This window comes from Zonotrichia leucophrys, unplaced genomic scaffold, assembly GCF_028769735.1.
Source record: "Zonotrichia leucophrys gambelii isolate GWCS_2022_RI unplaced genomic scaffold, RI_Zleu_2.0 Scaffold_51_374463, whole genome shotgun sequence".
NCBI lineage: Eukaryota > Metazoa > Chordata > Aves > Passeriformes > Passerellidae > Zonotrichia > Zonotrichia leucophrys.
The window spans coordinates 38,403-55,793 of record NW_026992256.1 but is presented as its reverse complement, the minus strand read 5'-3'; the positions used below and the strand labels follow the sequence as shown (position 1 = coordinate 55,793).

General features: G+C 38.0%; 1 protein-coding gene across 1 annotated transcript in view; it reads left to right on the top strand.

Moving 5' to 3' along the window:
• Window positions 1–17,391, top strand: part of LOC135460512 (protein ARK2N-like) — a gene marked incomplete at its 3' end in the record, with an annotated part of 47,960 nt that overhangs the window by 11,097 nt on the left and 19,472 nt on the right. The window contains exon 2 of the mRNA XM_064737370.1: window positions 8,843–9,650. Coding sequence (XP_064593440.1) covers window positions 8,936–9,650 — 715 coding nt within the window. The remainder of the gene's footprint in view (window positions 1–8,842; window positions 9,651–17,391) is intronic.

Sequence of the window (17,391 nt, the reverse complement as noted above, 5' to 3'; positions counted from 1 at the left end):
GAGAAGGTCTCTCAATCTGAGGTCCCTGTTCTTCCATGCCAACTGTTGCAGTCTTCTCTCGCTGCGACCCCTAGTCCGGCTTGGCCGGGGGAAACATGGCAAAATAAAGGAATGGGTGTGATGGACTTGCCTGAAAATAAAGACTTTATTAGCGAACTAACAAATGTAGAAACCGCATGATTAAGGGTCAAGATCAAAAGATGGGAAGGGTGTGGTGAAGGCAACAAGGTATAGGGGTAATCTGAGAGCAGGGGTGCAATCATGAACGTGAACTTGGAACATGACCTTATTTGTTACAGGTTCCGAACCAACTGAGAACAAGAACCAGAAACCTGACCAAGTATAGAATAGTTCCATTAACATTGATTCCCATGACCACACTCTTCTCGCCATGACCTGACTAGATGTCCCTTTTTCAGTATCCTGTTTCCCATGGTCTTCGGTTGATGCCTCCTGTATATGCTACTGAGACTAAACTACTATTTATCCCAGCCAGCTCTGTTTCCATATACTTCTTGCTTACTGAGTCCTGAGACTACTGTCACAAGTGTTTTATTCTTTAGGAACACTTTGGACATGTAAAGATTGTGGTATTGATTGTTAGCAATCTGGTGGGTGCTGAAATCAATTGGTACCTCTTAATACTGGTCAGAAAAGATCAAGGTTTGGTGGTAAGAGCAGCCCAACAGCAGTTGGTATCTTACTGTCAAATTTTCATAATTTGAATGCAACATGACTTTATCTTTAGTTTATTGATACCATTTATTTTTCAGTAGTATGCCTACTGCAAATCCATGTCGCAATATTTAGATTTTATTCTATGAGCTTAATAATTAAATAAACAAATAATATTAGTGGCTTGTGGATGAGAAAATTACTTGAGGTGAGGGATTGGTTGGCTTACAGCTCCTTTCCAGCCTTTCTGTAGAGTTTGGGCATGTCTCCTGTTCTCTCAGTTGGCCAGACCATATGTCCTGATTTCAGCAGTGATAAAGTTAATTTCTTCTCAGTAGCTGTTATAGTGTCGTGTTTTGGATTCAGTATGAGAATAATGTTGATAACACAGTGATGTTTTGGTTGTTACTGAGTGTCACAGCTATAGCTGGTCTGTAACCTGAACAGATGAAATAGGATGTCGCAGACATTTTTTCATAGAAATCCTTTCTTTCACATTTGTCCATCTTCTGGGAAGCAAAGGCCCAGAAGATGAATGTAAACAATTGTTATCAGCTGCTGTGGAATGCAATAAGATGCACCTGTGATTGGCTCATCTTCCATGTTTCCAATTGGGGGCCAATCACAGAAGCAAGCTCGGGGACAGATTCTCTGGAGACAGAACTTTGTTATTCATTCTTTCTATTCTATTCTTAGCTTAGCAGCTCTCTGCAACTTCTCTCTTTATTCTTTTTAGTATAGTTATAATGTGTTATATATCATATATTTCAATAAATCCAGCCTTCTGATCAAGAAACAAGATTCTCGTCCTTCTCTCACCATGGAGACCTCCTCAGGTCGCTGTAATAATAGGCCATAACAGACCCCAACTCCCAGCTTAGTTCGTTAGAGAATAGAAGTAAACAAATCCCCAGGTAAGACAATGATAGGTTCCATTCAATCCTTGTCCTGGGGTGACATTATGATGTTTGTTTCCCCATTCCTCTGTTCTGTGCCTTTAAGACCGGCTCTGAAGAGTGGAAGTTTTGTTTGGGTTTCTCTTATCAGGGACACAGAGAGAGCATACATCGGGCTGTTTTTTTCTCTTCTTGCTTAGCTTGCTGCTTGGCTGGCTTCCTTTTCTGCTCTTGCTTCTGCTTCTGCTCTGCTTTGCCTCTGCTTATTAGTTAGTTTAGCCAAACAGTCCACATTCCTTCCTGGACTGTTTCTCCTCTCCTGTTTCTGTGACCATCTCGAACCTGCTCCGGACTGGGACCCAGGAACACCGAAGGTTTAGCTGCAGCAGTTGCCCCAGCGCCGGAGGGACTGAGAACAGAGCAACCACCCCCGAAAGAGACTTTCTGATTTTGTCATCTTTCTCAAAGCGGTGTCATCTGGTATTGTTCATTTTGTGTGCTGGGGGGGGTGTTGTGTCTGTCAAATAAACAGGTTCTTTCCACCTCTCTCCGAGGAATTTTTTTCCCGAACCGGTTGGGGGGAGGGGCCGTGTGGGTTTTGCTTTCTGGAGGGGCCCTCCTTTGCAGATTCTTTAACAAATTTGCCCTAAACCATTACAATCCTGAATGCAGAAATCTAATTGGCCAGTGAGCTGGGCAATGTTAAGACCTCGACCAATCAGGTGTTTAGGAATGGGAATTTTAACCCTCTTACTAAAAGTTGGCTGTTGTCGCATGATCTCGGCATGTTCAGTTGTGTGCCTGTCTCCAAAATTGCAACAAATGTAACAGATGAGTAGTGCTTACCCAGGTCAAGGACTTTTCAGTGTCTCATGCTCTGCCAGTGAGGAGGTGCACAAAAAGCTGGGAGCCTAGCTGGGACAGGTGACCCAAACTGGCCAAAGAGATTCTGCACCATAGAATGTCATGTCCAGTATATAAACCGAGGCAGTTACCTGGAAGGGAGGCTAATCACAGCCTGAGGATGGGGTTTGGCATCAGTCAGTGGGTGGTAACTGTATTGTGCATTGTGACAGTGGTCACAAGGCTTGCAGGATGAAGAGAGTGGCGAGAATGGTAACCTCATGTTCAGAAGGCTTGATTTATTATTTTATGATGTATATATTACATTATAACTATACAAAAAAGAATAGGAAGAAAAGTTCTCAGAAGGCTAGCTAAGCTAAGAATAGAAAAGAATGAATAACAAAGATCTGTGTCCTGGCAGAAAGCGAAAGCAGCTCTGCCGTGAGTGGTCAGTAAATCCAAACATCCACAGGAGACCAATCACGGATCCACCTGTTACATTCCACAGCAGCAGATAACCATTGTTTACATTTTGTTGCTGAGGCCACAGCTTCTCAGAAGGGAGAAAAATCCTAACAAAAGGATTTTAATGAAAAGATGTCTGTGACAGTGCATCACTTGTTTTTCATGGGTTTTCTCTTTTTTATTTACTATTATTATTCTTATATTTAACCTTGTTGCAATTATTAAACTTTTCTTATCTCAACCCACAAGTTTTACTTTGGATTCTCCTCCCTGTTCTCCTGGAGTGGTAGGGGTGGTGGGCAAGTGGCTGCGTGGTGCTTAGTTGCCAGCTGGACTTAAACTGTTGCCTTTTTCCCAACGTGGAAATGAAACTCAAGATAATTTTAGTAAGGAGGTAATATTAAAGTGGATATTTATTTGAAGGCCTTCAGGAGCAGTTATGGAAAGATGTCCACAAAAGCCCACCCCCTCCAGGGATGAGTACATATTTATAGGCTTTAGGAAATTAGCATAATTGATAAAAGGCACCAATTAGGAGGACAAGTGGTGATGCAATTCCCCCCCCCCCCAGGTCAAGCCTTCCCTTCTCTGGAGCCCCCCCTTCGGCAGTAGCTGTAATTTGTCCATTAAAATGTACCTCAAAGAGTTGTTCTCAACCTTGGTAGCCAGGGAGAACTAAGATAGCATTGGGGTCTTGTACCCCACAGGGCTTGGAGCTCTGGAATTTGTTTTGTGTTTCTGCCTAGGGAAAGGCCATGGAAAAATACTGGGAAAACTCATCACTAATACAATAGACTAAAGAGCTACAAAAATATGTGCGAAAAATACAGAGCATTTAAAAGAAAAAAGATGAAAACCAAAACGGCATCAAAACCTCACACCATAAAATGAGCGAGTTACTGCTCCATGCCAGGAAAATACTGGCTGAAAGTAAAGACATTAATTGGAATTGAATGAAAGTATTTAAGCTTTAAATTATCTGAGAGTTGGCTTTGTTTATTTCCTGTGCTTATATGCGTAAAACGTCTGTCCTGGGTTGTAAGATACATGTGTGTTCTATTTCCCATCTGTTAGAGGTGAGGCAGTTATCTTCTGTTAATTGGGCAGTTTTCTTTATTTCTTCCACAACCAATCCTTTCTCTGGGGAGATATCTTCTGTTACTGGCCCATTGAGTCTCACTGCATGACTGATAAAATTAATTCATCCCATTGTGAGAAGCTCCGTCCAGGGGGAGGAGCCAAGCATTCCGACCTGGATAGAATCTGAGATTTAGAACACCAGAAGCAGCCTTTTTCCACTGGAAATCCAAGAGGAGCAGCTGTCTTTTCCACTGGATTCCCAGAGGAAGGCCAGTCCCATCTACACCACCACTGGACCTTCAGACAAAGACTACATCCTTCTACAGGATCACTGCTTCAACAGAACTATACCTGTCACTCCTGGAGGACTGCAGCCACCATTTAATTGGACTGCTACCAATACCCTGACCCACAAGGTGTCAGGTCGTATCCTGACTCTGTCAGTGTTTTTTGGGTTTTTTTTTTGTTTGTACTATTGCAGTTGTATTTTTAATTTTCCTAGTAAAAACCTGTTATTCCTACTCCCATATCTTTGACTGAGAGACTCCTAATTTCAAAATTATAATAATTCAGAGGGAGGGGGGGTTGCATTTTCCATTTCAAGGAAGGCTTCTGCCTTCCTTAGCAGACACTTTTCTTTTCAAACCAAGACAAGGTCTGATCATGAAAAGTTTACAAACTGTAGTGGCTTAATATCTTATAACTCATCTTCACCAAATGGCTGTCATAAGTCCATACCACTTCTAGTTCAGTGCCTTCAGCTCTTAGATAGCTGTAAGAGATGGAGAGATGCTGGTGAGTTGCTGTGTGAGCTACAGAAGTGCCCATAAGACAGCCAGGGTGGTTGTAGTGTCAGTTAAGTAGGCAGCACTGTTTCTGGAAAGGAACATTGCAGAGAACCTGAGAAAACAGCTCTCTTATCTGCTGAGAGTCAGATGTCAAGGGTTGTGCAATTTTGGAGCACTGTTTTGCAAGATCAGGTGAATCTCCAATGCTCTCCCTTGCTCCAGGCCCATGGCTGCTGTCAGGCAAAATACTCACCTTGCTGTCCTTCTGGACCCTGACTGATCGCATTAAGTCAACTATCCAAGGTGCATAGCTTTCTTCTGTGAAGTTGAATAACAAAAGGAGTTGATGGGGGCTCACTGCCCCAGCATGTTGGCAGTTCTGTCTCTTAACAGCCCGTGCCTCATGGCACTCATTTCTGCTTCAATATTTCCAAATATCAGCAATAGCAAGGTACATTTGTGCCTATCTGTGCTGGACCAGATTTGATTTTTTTGAGAGACAACACAAGACCTTCTCAAATGAATACTGCTGTACTGAGATAGGTTTACTACATTGAAGTTACATTGCAGTTGTCCTGATCTGCTAACGAGTTATTAGTGAATAAGTCAATGTTTGATTACTTTCAGGATATTTGAGATAAATGTTCTTAATCTGAAAAGCATGATTAATTTACTACTATTATGCACAAGCAATTTAAAATGTGGCTTTTTTGGTGAGCATTACTTTATTGACCATGGTAGAACAATAGATAAACATTTGTTGGAAAGAGGAGGTTTATTTATACAGAACAGCATGAACCAGCAGAGGAAACACAGAATACATTTCCTTTGCGTAATAGAAATGGATAGGTAAAGTGGGAAAATTTGTAAAAATCTTAGAAAAACATGGCACATCCTTTCCCTGATAGGGGTGGTTAGATGTTTAATGGCTTCTGCATACTGATGTGTTCTATGTGTGCCTGGGAAATAAAATAATTTCTGATGGAAAAATCTAGCACAGACGTTTTTACGGAATTGCCTTTTCAAATAAGTGCAGTTTCGGTGCATCAATGAAAGGAGAATAATATTTCTAAGCAATGTCTGATTAAGTATCCATCTGTGTCAGTAAGCATCACAACATTTTTCAGTGCTGTGTTCTCATTTAAGTAAAAAACTGGTCTTTCTCTAGCATCACCTCAAGATTACTTTTTCTAGTACTGTTACTAGAAAAGTGAGTGTCAAGAAAAGAATGTGATTTTTTCAGTATAGCCTCTTCCTCTCTCTGATCTATAAATTTCTCAAGTAGAACTAAATAAGGACATTAGTTTTTCTTTCTTTGAGACAAGGCTTTCCTTGGCATAAACATTTTCCCCTGAACTTTGTTCTTTCCTGCATCAAACTCTGAGTCACAGTAGACTTTTTTTCCACTGAGATAAAGACAAAGTTGTATTTTATTTACATACTAATACTCACTCAAATTTTTGATGTCTAAATAGCCAGCTCAGGGGACTTAAAGAGTACAAACCTCACCAGAGCAAGTATTTTTCCATGTATACAGAAACACGGGTTGATGTTGACCAGATGTAGTGTTGTGAGTTTACTAGTCCCTGTGCTGCCATCTCACTGAAAATATAATTCACTGATCACTGTATGAGGGATCAAACCAGCATGGTTTGAGTAGTGTGAAAAACGCCAATCACTTGTTTTAAATTTTTTTAAGTTGAATAGTAATAAAATGCTTATAAAATAGTAATACAAATTAGAGCAATAAGAATTTGGACAATCAGAGTTAGGACAATAAAGGACAATAAAAAAGCAAAGAATTGCGAATGTTCGGATGCTTTCCTCTGGAAAGCATGGGTCGCTAACCAAGGATTAACTCTTAAAAGCAATAGCCTGTTGCATATTCATATATCTCATACATTATTCAAAATTTCTTTTCAAACAAAGGGTGTTTTCTGGTTATTGTCAGCTTCTCCCCTCATCTTGTAAATCAGTCATCTTTGTCCCCACCAAGTCTGGTTCTTCCCAACAAGGAGGCAATAATTCTTCTCTTTCGAATTTTAGTGTCTTGTTGCTGTTATCTCTGTGTGAAGAATTTCTTGAGCTAGTTAGAAAAAGTATCTTACATTGCATAGTTTCTATTTTAATATTATGTTATAGCCTATAACTATATTTAACACACTACTGAAAAGGATTAATACAGTATAACTTTCTAACATAACACATATAATATTCATTTTAATATTTAGGAAAACCCAATCATCTAATATGCATTTTCCACAAGCAGTTAAAGTTCCCATTTAACGATGAAAAAAGTCTTATAAAAACATTGTAATTAGACTGTTAGCAAGGTGGCAACATGTAGATGAAACATTTTTTTTTCTGCCTCATAGGCCAGAGAGATGGAAAAGCAAGTACAGGTGTTCTTATAGTCCCTTTGGAAGCTGCTATGTAGATGATATTTCCAAGTAGGATATTTGTGGAAAGTCTCTAGTTCATTTTGGCTGCCCTTTAGATTCTTGTCAAGCTCTCTTCTTTGTTCTCTGGGCTAAAAGGCTGAATAGTGCAGAAGCTGTTCTGCACTTATTAGTATGACTATTTAAATATATTCATTTTGGCCAGACTGGTACTCTTTTGATATATGTTTGAGCAACCAAATTTTTCCTTGCATGTGCATTTAAAAATTCTTAGAAAAGCTGGGAGTTGCTCTAGCAGGTACAATACAAATCCCACTGTGTATAACACTTGGTTAGTCATTCAGTCATCAAATCTGTGTTTTACTTACCCATGTAATAGAAGAATTATTCGATAATGAAGATTTGTGGGTGAAATAGATAGAAATAGTGATTTTATTACAGTATAGGGATATATTTGTGTCTCAACATGTGTACTCATTTGGGTTTGTTGATGTTGTGCTGTGACCTTGGAAATAAATTGGTACCTACATTAAATTGCACTTTCTGAGAATTCTTATTTTAAGTTGCTTTTAAGAGAGTTTTACTCAGTATTAACAAACTTTTCCTTTATATGTATGTTCTTGTATTTTCCGGTATGTATTTTATTCTTCTTTTTGTTTTTTTTTTTTTTTTGCAAGTAAAATGCTTTGCTGTGTGTTTGGGGTTTTTCTTTCTCATTTAGCAGATCTGAACTTATCTTTCTTTTGTTGTCTGAGATTAACTAACCTTTCTTAACACTGGTGTTTCTCTCCCATAAGTATTTTCATCATTGTCTTGCACTATACAGCATTTCATTCATTAGCCCAAAGGAAGCATGAATTCTCTTTTAATTTTCTTTAAAAATGAAGTTTCAAAGTGGGTTAGGGTGGGCAGGACAACACTGAGCTTTTCACGGCACCTTTTAGAATCGTGTAAGTAGCCTCATATTGTGCTGCAGATGGAGGGGGGAAAACAGCATGCAGTTGCAAACATACAGTTACAGGAAGCTTGGGATGGATCAGGAATCTGATGAAGGATTGTCCAGGTACTGAAAAATCTTTCTGAGCCATCCATACTTTCTCAGGCTCTTCAAGTACTAATTGCCCTTGTCTGCAAAAATGCATTTTTTAAAAGCAGTAAATTAAAAATTCTACTGATTTTTCTCATCTACACTTTTTAAAGTGCTGTAAATTTATGATTTCTATACTTCTAAGCGCATAATTTATTTGTTCCATACCATTCATCTGTAAGCAAATGTGTTGAATGAAAGATCTTTATTATATGTTAAATTACAAGTGGAAAGGGACTTCTGCAAGGGGGAATGGCTTCAAACTGACAGAGAGCAGGTTTAGATTAGATATTGGGAAGAAAGTTTTGACTGACAGTGGTGAGGCACTTGGAACAGGTTGCCCAAGGAAGTCATTGATGTCCCATCTCTGGAAGTATTCAAGGCCAGGATGGGATTTTGAGCAACTTGGTCTAGTGGAAGGTGTCTCTGCCCATGGCAGGGGGTTTAGAATGAGATGATCTTGAAGGTCCCTTCCAACCCAAACCGTTCTAGGATTCTATGAACATACTGTCTGTAACTGAAAGCAATGTCTTGTTTAGGTAATACTGTGAAGAGCAGGACTGAGTTATTTAGGTAAATTATTCTTCCTCTTCTCTTCTTGTTTAGGCTGCTGTATTGCTGAAGACCTTATCTAGTTCACCCAATCTTCCAGACCATGTGCTCCATGCTTTGAGACTAGGAGGACCTTAGTGTTCTGAAATGAAGATGGAGACAGTGGGAAAAGCAGAACTTGTTGATTCAGTTCCACCAAAGACTTCTGAAAAGCAAGAAACTGCTCCTGATGAACATGGACCTATAGAACTTGAGACACAAACTCAGAAAGACAACATGCGTGCTGCAGCAGACTCAGTGGTGCTTTCTTCAATGCCTTGCTTACTGATGGAACTGAGGCGAGACTCTTCAGAGTCTCAGTTGGCATTTACAGAGAGCGATAGGCCAATGGGTGGTCGAGTTTATGAGAGTGACTCTTCTAATCACTGCATGCTTTCCCCTTCCTCCAGCGGGCATTTGGCTGACTCAGACACGTCTTCTGCAGAAGAGAATGAGCCCTGTCAAGCTGCAGGTACTGTAGAGGGAGACCTTTCTGCGGTGTCTGGGGCTGCAGTTGGGAGGAAATCCAGGAGATCCAGGTCTGAAAGTGAAACTTCAACAATGGCTGCCAAGAAAAACCGACAGTCTAGTGATAAGCAGAATGGTCGAGCTACCAAGGTAAAAGGTCACAGAAGTCAAAAGCACAAAGAAAGAATCCGTCTCTTGAGACAGAAGCGGGAGGCAGCTGCTCGCAAGAAGTATAACCTGCTTCAGGACAGCAGTACCAGCGACAGTGACCTGACGTGTGACTCAAGCACAAGCTCATCAGATGATGATGAAGAGGTTTCAGGGACCAGCAAGACAATCACTGCAGAGATACCAGGTAGAGGATGTTTTTTAAACTGAACTGTAACACATCTGACATAATTTTTCAGCTGTCATGCTAAATTAGATGAGTCACACTTGAGAAAAAACAGGAGAACTGCAGCTCTGTGTAAATTTGAAGACTGCAGTGTATTAAGACATGAGCAAATGTCCTGAGGTTTCAGATCACTTTTGCACACCAACAAAGCATAGAAATGGTAAATTGGAGGAAGGACTATCTTTGAATTCTGGAATTTTTAGATATTTTCATTTATAAGCCTAGATAAGCTCTTGTTAGTGCTGTCAAATCCCATTAGATGGTGATAATCTAATAAATGCATTCTGAAGATAAATAGCCAGCTTTGCTTTAATATCTCAAGACCACAGACTGGCAGCTGTGTTAAAAATAATGCAGCATACCTCTTGCCTGTATTACAGTAAGGCCCTGTTCATTACTGCACTGTCCTTTCAGCTCTATGTTTCAGTGCATGACAAACCTGCTTAGCCTTATTGTAAGTTCTTGCAGATTGCAGCTGGTCACCTATTTTAGGATATAAATATGAATTTGTTTACTCAGGTGCCCAAGCTATATCCACACCTAAATTTTCAACATCTTAGACAAAGCTGTTACCATTTTCCTATGTCCTAAGGATCTATAATTTCTATATTTTTAATTTTCTGACACATCTGTGTTAAGATTATAGGCAGCAAATTATAGGGGCCTTCTCATCATTTTATTAGCAAAAGAAACATTAATTCTTCAAGTTTTTTGTCTGCTGAGTCTTTGTTATCAGCTCAAGTGCTGTGGCCAGGATTTTGTGTGAAAAACTATTTCAGCATATTATACCACAGAACCATCATCATACGGCAATCAAAAATAAAATTACATAAAAAGAAACTTTTTGGCTTGCCAATTTTTACTAGATTACATGCTTTTATGCCTCTTGTGTTAGAAGTTGGGTGTTGCGGCTTTTTTTGAGATAAATATCAGCTTGCATAGGGCAAGAAGATTTAAAGGAAAACTGCAATAATTAGTCTTGAGTTGCTGAACTAATGCTTGCTAGATGAATTAAAATATTTGCAGCAGATTTTGCAAATAACTCTTTTAACTGACTTGGTTATGGTGAATAATTCTGTCATCATGAGAACTGGGATTTTTCCCACATATTGCTAGGAAGCAGGTTGCAAAAAGTAAATGTTTATTATTAGAAAGTCTGTGAAAGGCATAGTCTATAATTATTGTGTAGTAAACTCTTAATAGAGATCTAAAAATATTTGCCAATTTAATAGTTACTCAGACTTCTAGCTTTTATAATTTTATGCCTTTTTCTTTGCTATATTTATACTTTGCTGGGCAATTAAAGCCTCATTTAAAGCCTGTTGAAGAAGACTACTTCATTGAGTTTTGGGACAGGTTTTTCCCCACCTCACAAACCCCACCAAACTTACACAATAAGTCTCCCAGGTTATATTCTTTTTTTTTTTTTTTTAAGTCATTAAAGGATCTTGTGACCCAGGAAGGCACCACAGGGTATTTTCACATCTGCTTAGATTTCTGACTTGCATTGCAGAGACCTGAAACCACTCTAGTGTCACTAGGCTCTTCTGTATTTGAGTTCTTGTTCTTAACCATGAGATGTTTGCAGTGAAGAGGTCCCATTGCAGTACACAGAAAAACTTGATTATTTAATGATGATTATACTAAGGCCCAGTTTTGCCTGTGATGCAAGATATGAGAGTGCACAAACAATCCTGAGGAACAATGATGCTTATTCATAGCACATATCATTTGCTTTATGCTAAATTCCACTTATGACATTCAAATGTTTGAGCTGTCCTTTTGCTGCAATTAGGTGCAATATGTACCTGCCACATTGTGGTTTTCCTTTAAATAGAAATGACTTTGGTTTGTGGGAAATGTTTTCCAAGTACAAGTGAAAAACATTCTCTATAGACATAAGGACAAGGTTGGCCAAAAATGCATCCTATGCTACTTGTGGTTAATGAAATATTGCGGTCTTAACAGATGCAGTAGAGTTGTGAGTGTGAGTAGGACTTGTAGCTCTCCATTGCAGTGGTAGTTTCACATGCCATTTGCAATCCCTCTTATTGGAACTGGCAAAGTACTTAAATTCTTTTTCTTGACTACAAAGCTGCTTTAGTGCACTTGGTATTACACTGTGAATTGCTTAAAAATTTAGGGAAGGAACACATAGAAATTATTATAAGAGATCAAAAAACATTACCGGAAATTCAGGGCATGAGTGTCGTCTGCACGCAAGTTTAAAGAGGTTTAACTTGATGCTTGAACTTGAGTATCAGGACATAAGCATGAAAAACCTTTTGCAGTTACTTTTGAAAAAGTCTGTATGCATTGATGCAGAAGAGTCTTACAGGTAGTCTGTGTTCCCCTCAGTTTTAGTGTATTTGGACATTTCAGCTGTAGTGCTGGTTACTGTCTCAACATCGCTTATTATTTGGACTGATTTTCAACCACTCTGAAAAATAGCTTTGCCAACAGAGATGCTCTAAAATTTTTAGTGACAGTTAATGGGACCTTCATGTATGAAGGTTATGCATACTCTGGCTCTTAACCTTCTCTCAGTGTATGTATTGTAACAGCCAACAGTTTGCTTGTGTGTGGTCTGAAAATTGAAGTGCCACATTTGAGAATACAGTAGTCTTTCATGTTATGTAACTAAATTTTGTCCATTTAAATAGCATGGGTTTGGCTAAACTAGTAAGGTAAGGAAAATGTTTAGTGAATACATAATGCCATTAAGTTACAAACAGAGCAGTTATGCTGTAGAGAGTCAGTTCTCTCTGCTGAACTCAAATGTCCTGTGCATTAAAATACTGTCAGGCTTGGTTTTCTTCTCAAGAAAGATTGAAGAGTAAAGAGTTGAGATCTTACTGGTGATGCTTCAATACAAGTATTGTGAGGTCCATAGGACCTAAGCACAATATAAGTAAGTTACTTTATTCTGAATGCTTTCTGTGGTGTTAATTTACACCTGAAAATACAGGTTCAATCTAAACTTCAATGATGCTACTGAGAATCTTCTCACTGAACTGAGCAGTCATAATCTCAGACTCTAATTCAAGGGAATGCCAGGATGTTTGAGTTACTGCAGACGAAGAGCAATTTCTTATCTTTTAATGACTGAGCCTCTCTGTTGGCATATAAGATTTTGCCATTCTTAAACACTAGATAGCATTCACAGCCTAAGAGGATGATCTTTAAATCCTTGAATAGGTTCTGCTAGATCTGCTGCTGTTGAAAGTTTTTCCTTTAAACAATTTTGAATTTGACCATACAAATTAACTCTGAATGAAATTGGCATGAGAGCAAGTTGGGGAATCAATATTTATTTCTATGCAAACACTTTTTTTTGAAAGAACAAAAAGGTTTTTAAAAATTCAAGTATAATAGAAAAATATTGGCATTTCACCATTATTGTGCTTTTTACAGCTCAGAAAACTCTGAAGTGAAAGAAGGGTGACTCATGTTTCAGGCTTTCAGAAGAATCGGTTGAAAAGTTTGAGTGTTGACATTGAAAATGTGTTGCAGCTCACTTTGTTAAAAAAAAAAGGGGAAAAAATTATTTTTTTTTAATATTAAGAAATCCAAAGGGGAGGGCACAGTGTGTATGTATGAGGGACTCTCAAGCAGGTTACTTCCTCTCAAGAACTGTACATAGACCTTGGAAAAAGCATCTTGCAAGGGATAAATTTGGTTCAAGTAACTCAGGATGACGCTTATAAGAACAGGGAGGAAAAAAGAATTCGTTAAGGAGGATTTGCTGTAAAATACTCATTTGCAAATGTCAGTAAGCATAACAACATGGAGGAATACACCATTGCTAGTTAGAATGAAGATGTAACATATCTCCTTAAATTGTTGTCTTGTCAGAATTCCCATATTAAATAACTGTAGATTTGGTTATTATTTAGATGATACTTAATAGATCACATAGCGTCGATGCATTTCTTAAGTGCTCTTTTGCAGGAGGTAGTGTTTTGCGGAGATAAACAAAACTCCTCAACTTTTGTGAAAGTTGTAAAGCCGGTATGTTTATTACAGCTCTGGACGCATGTGGGAATCGTTCCCCTAAAATGCAATGACATGTGTACCTCTGGGAACTCTAGATCCCTTTTTATCCTTTGCTCGAATCCATACGCATGCAATTTCACAATAGGTTCATACATATTCATTTTTACAAATTTCACATGACATTTGCCCTTAGTTCTTCTTTATCAGAAAGAATTCCTAGGTCAGGTTGACCTGCTCTCACAGCAGTTTCTCTGTCTCTCTCTGTCTCCCTCCCCTTATCTCTGTCCTTCACTGAAGCAGTTTCTCTGATCCTAGGCTTTTTACGAGAACAGGCAGTCAGACTAAATAGCTATGTTTTCAAACTACATACTTAACTCAAAGATGTACATTTCACCTAAATCAAAATGGACTTCTACTCTGGAGAATTTCTACTCTGTCTCAGTAGTTTTGAAAATAAGCTATGAATCTTGGCTTCTGACCCCTTTTGTAATTGCAAATTTCTCTGTGTTTTAACTTGGCATAATTAAAAAAAAAACTATAGAGTTGTAAGTATACAGATAGCAAAGAGACCAGTTAGATAAATGCTAATATTTTTAATATAAAATGCATTTTAATTAGGCTTGATTTTTTTTTAATGCTGAAAGCCACAAATAAAGAAAAGATTGAATAAGGCTTGTTATAAGACCTGCAAGGGGAGCATATGAAACACTGATTTGCTGCTACTGTATATTGTAGATGTACTATGAATGATGCCTTTTGAAAATAGTATTGTAGGGTACTATATATTTCAATACCTAGTTTCTTAAGTTTGCAAAACATTTTTAATAACTTTGACCATGATAGTTCATTCTTAACTTTAAAAACCTGGCTAGGTTGTCTCACATGCCATCATCAATAGTTTTTATTTAAATTGCAATTAAAACTTACTCAATGTTACTCAGAGGTGTCTGTTCATAAGCCTGTGGATATCAGAAAGACTGTCATTTAGTTATTTGATTTTAGGATAAGATCCCTGAGTAAAGATGATCAGTATCATATTGGATGTTCAATACTAGGAGTATATGAATGGAATGAATATTTTTTTTCAGGGAGGAAAAAGACATTGAATATATAAAAGGAACCACATTTTAGGAAAAAGGTACCATTTTATGTAATTATTTTAGTAAAAATGCAGTCAGAGGAATGTTAATTAGTTACTATAAAGTCTATATTTATTTTTGAGTAGAAGACATGAATGCTAAATTTCCAGCTTCTCTGATAGGTAAACAGATGAGGATTTAATAGAATATTTTTAGCCTCTGATGGGTAGTGTTGCTGCTGCTCGGAAAAAAGATGATAATCCTGGGCTTTGTTTATCTGTTACTGAAGGTCTTATATATACCTCATTTATATAGCTCCAAAAAAAGAATGTGTTGTTAAACAATACTGTAATTTAATGTACACACTGAAATCCGAAAAAAAGATTTAGTGCCTTATATTTTTATTAGTAAATATTTGGTTAGGTTGTGCAATGATTTCTCTCATTTTTAGGATATTTTCTATTATTCTTAAGCTAGAGGATCCCACAAGTTTCATATTTACATATTAAATTGTCAGGTTCTGTAGCTGCTTTGTGTATTGTAATGTGACGCTTGTCTTGTTTCAGAATTACCTTAGGTAATGTTTGTGTGTTTGGATGGCATGCACATATAGTTTATTATTCCTCAAACAGGTACAAAGTCTCTGGATTTTTTTGGTTTTATTGCTTCCTAGATGATTCCTCTAAACATAAAAATATAGATACTGCTGCCTTTTGTTATTGATATGTAGAGTAAGGTAATAAGGATGGCCTTTTCTTCTTGCTGCTAAAGTTCTTTCTGATAATCCCAAAGCCAGTCATTTTAACCATCATTTTGATGGACAGAAGGAAGGAGAACAATTTCCTTCAAACTATGCCCTGTTTTCTGCCTTGCCTAGGATTAATGCTAGGAATGCTGCACAGCTGGTGGCTCATGTGAGGAAAGGCACATTTCTAGTTGTTGTGAGGTTGATCACTCCTACATGTCATGTGTATTAACCCTGTGATGGACCTGTGTCCATCAGACCTAACAGAGGTTGCTTTTACCTCATATATTAGCATAGCATTCACTTATCTTTTCATGCTTGTGTGTTTTTATTTTCTTCATTGGTGTTTGTGTTTTCCAAAATTAGACCAAGAGCTTTGGGCTTAGCTACTTTGGATGCTGCTGTCACTATATCAGCCTTTATCTCTCTCTCATGTAGAATTTTGTCTGTGTTTAACAGTCTGTTATAAAAGGGTTCAAGTATCTAAGTACAATATGCATAATTATTCACATTTAAAGTTAATAGTATTTTGGATCACAGCTTAACAGAACTAAACATGTTATGATGTTTTTTGCCACCTTCAGTTGAATTAAAAACAGAAATTGCAAGGGAATTGGACTAATTTAGTTAATTTTTAAAATAAAACCTTTGACAGAATTGTCTGAGAATTCTAGAATAAGAATAATTTTGAAGCCAAAATGTCTATTATAACCACAGTGGGTGTAAATTATTTTTTTTTACAGTAATACTGTTGGCTGATATTTGCTGATTCCTCCTCAATTGTCATATCTAAGAGACAGCATTAGAAAAGTTGTTTTCTTGACCTAGCATGCCTTAATAAGCAATAATATGTTCTTACTTAATGATATCTTATCAAATGGCCTCAATGTCTTTAAAGCTGGCTTCAGTCGTCCTGGGGGATCTGGAGAAACGACCAGGGAAATTCCAGGATTGCTTGACAGGGGCACCACGTGGGATAGGAACTGCATAGGCAATGTCCTGGAAGAGGCCATGAACTGCTTTGCCAAGATGCAGAGGCAGACGTGATGGTGTTCACAGGGGTTTTCAGATGAGGGAAGAGACGAGGATTTGACTCCATATTTCATAAGGCTTGATATATTATTTTATGATATATATTACATTAAAACTATACTAAAAGAACAGAAGAAAAGGTTTCATCTCAGATGGCTAGCTAAGCTAAGAATAGAAAAGAAAAGAAGAATGATAACAAAGGTTTGTGGCTTGGACACTGTGTCCAAGCCAGCTGGGCTGTGACTGGCCATTAATTCCAAACATTCACATGAGACCAATCTCAGACCCGCCTGTTGCATTCCACAGCAGCAGATAACCATTGTTTACATTTTGTTCCTGAGGCCTCCCAGCTTCTCAGGAGGAAAAAACCCCAAGGAAGGATTTTCATAAAAAGATGTCTGCGACAAGACAGAGGAGAAATTTCGCATGTGGATAGAAAAGCTTACTCGTCTTGACATGGACAAAGAAAGCAAGCAACAACTGGAGCCCAGAGAACCTAAAATTCAACTAGCTGTCCAAAGAACCCCCCCTACCACACAGTCAGGGACTTTGATACAGATGCCTGATAGCCAAGTACTTTCACAGCAGTTGTTTAATTTTTACATGGGCTATCAAAATGTCAGTGCTACGTTAGAGTTTCCTGTGATTTTTAATAACAGTTTTCTACCTATCTTTTCAGAGAATGGGAATATTGCAGAGCCTGATCTGAATGAATAATAAACTGAAAAAAAAAATCTCATCTTTGCAATTTTGATGTTACTTTGGATTATGCTAAAAACAAGGTTTCCTTTTCTCTCCATATGTTTGTTTTGTTTTCTCTTTTGGGTTTTAATACCATGGTGGTTTTTTT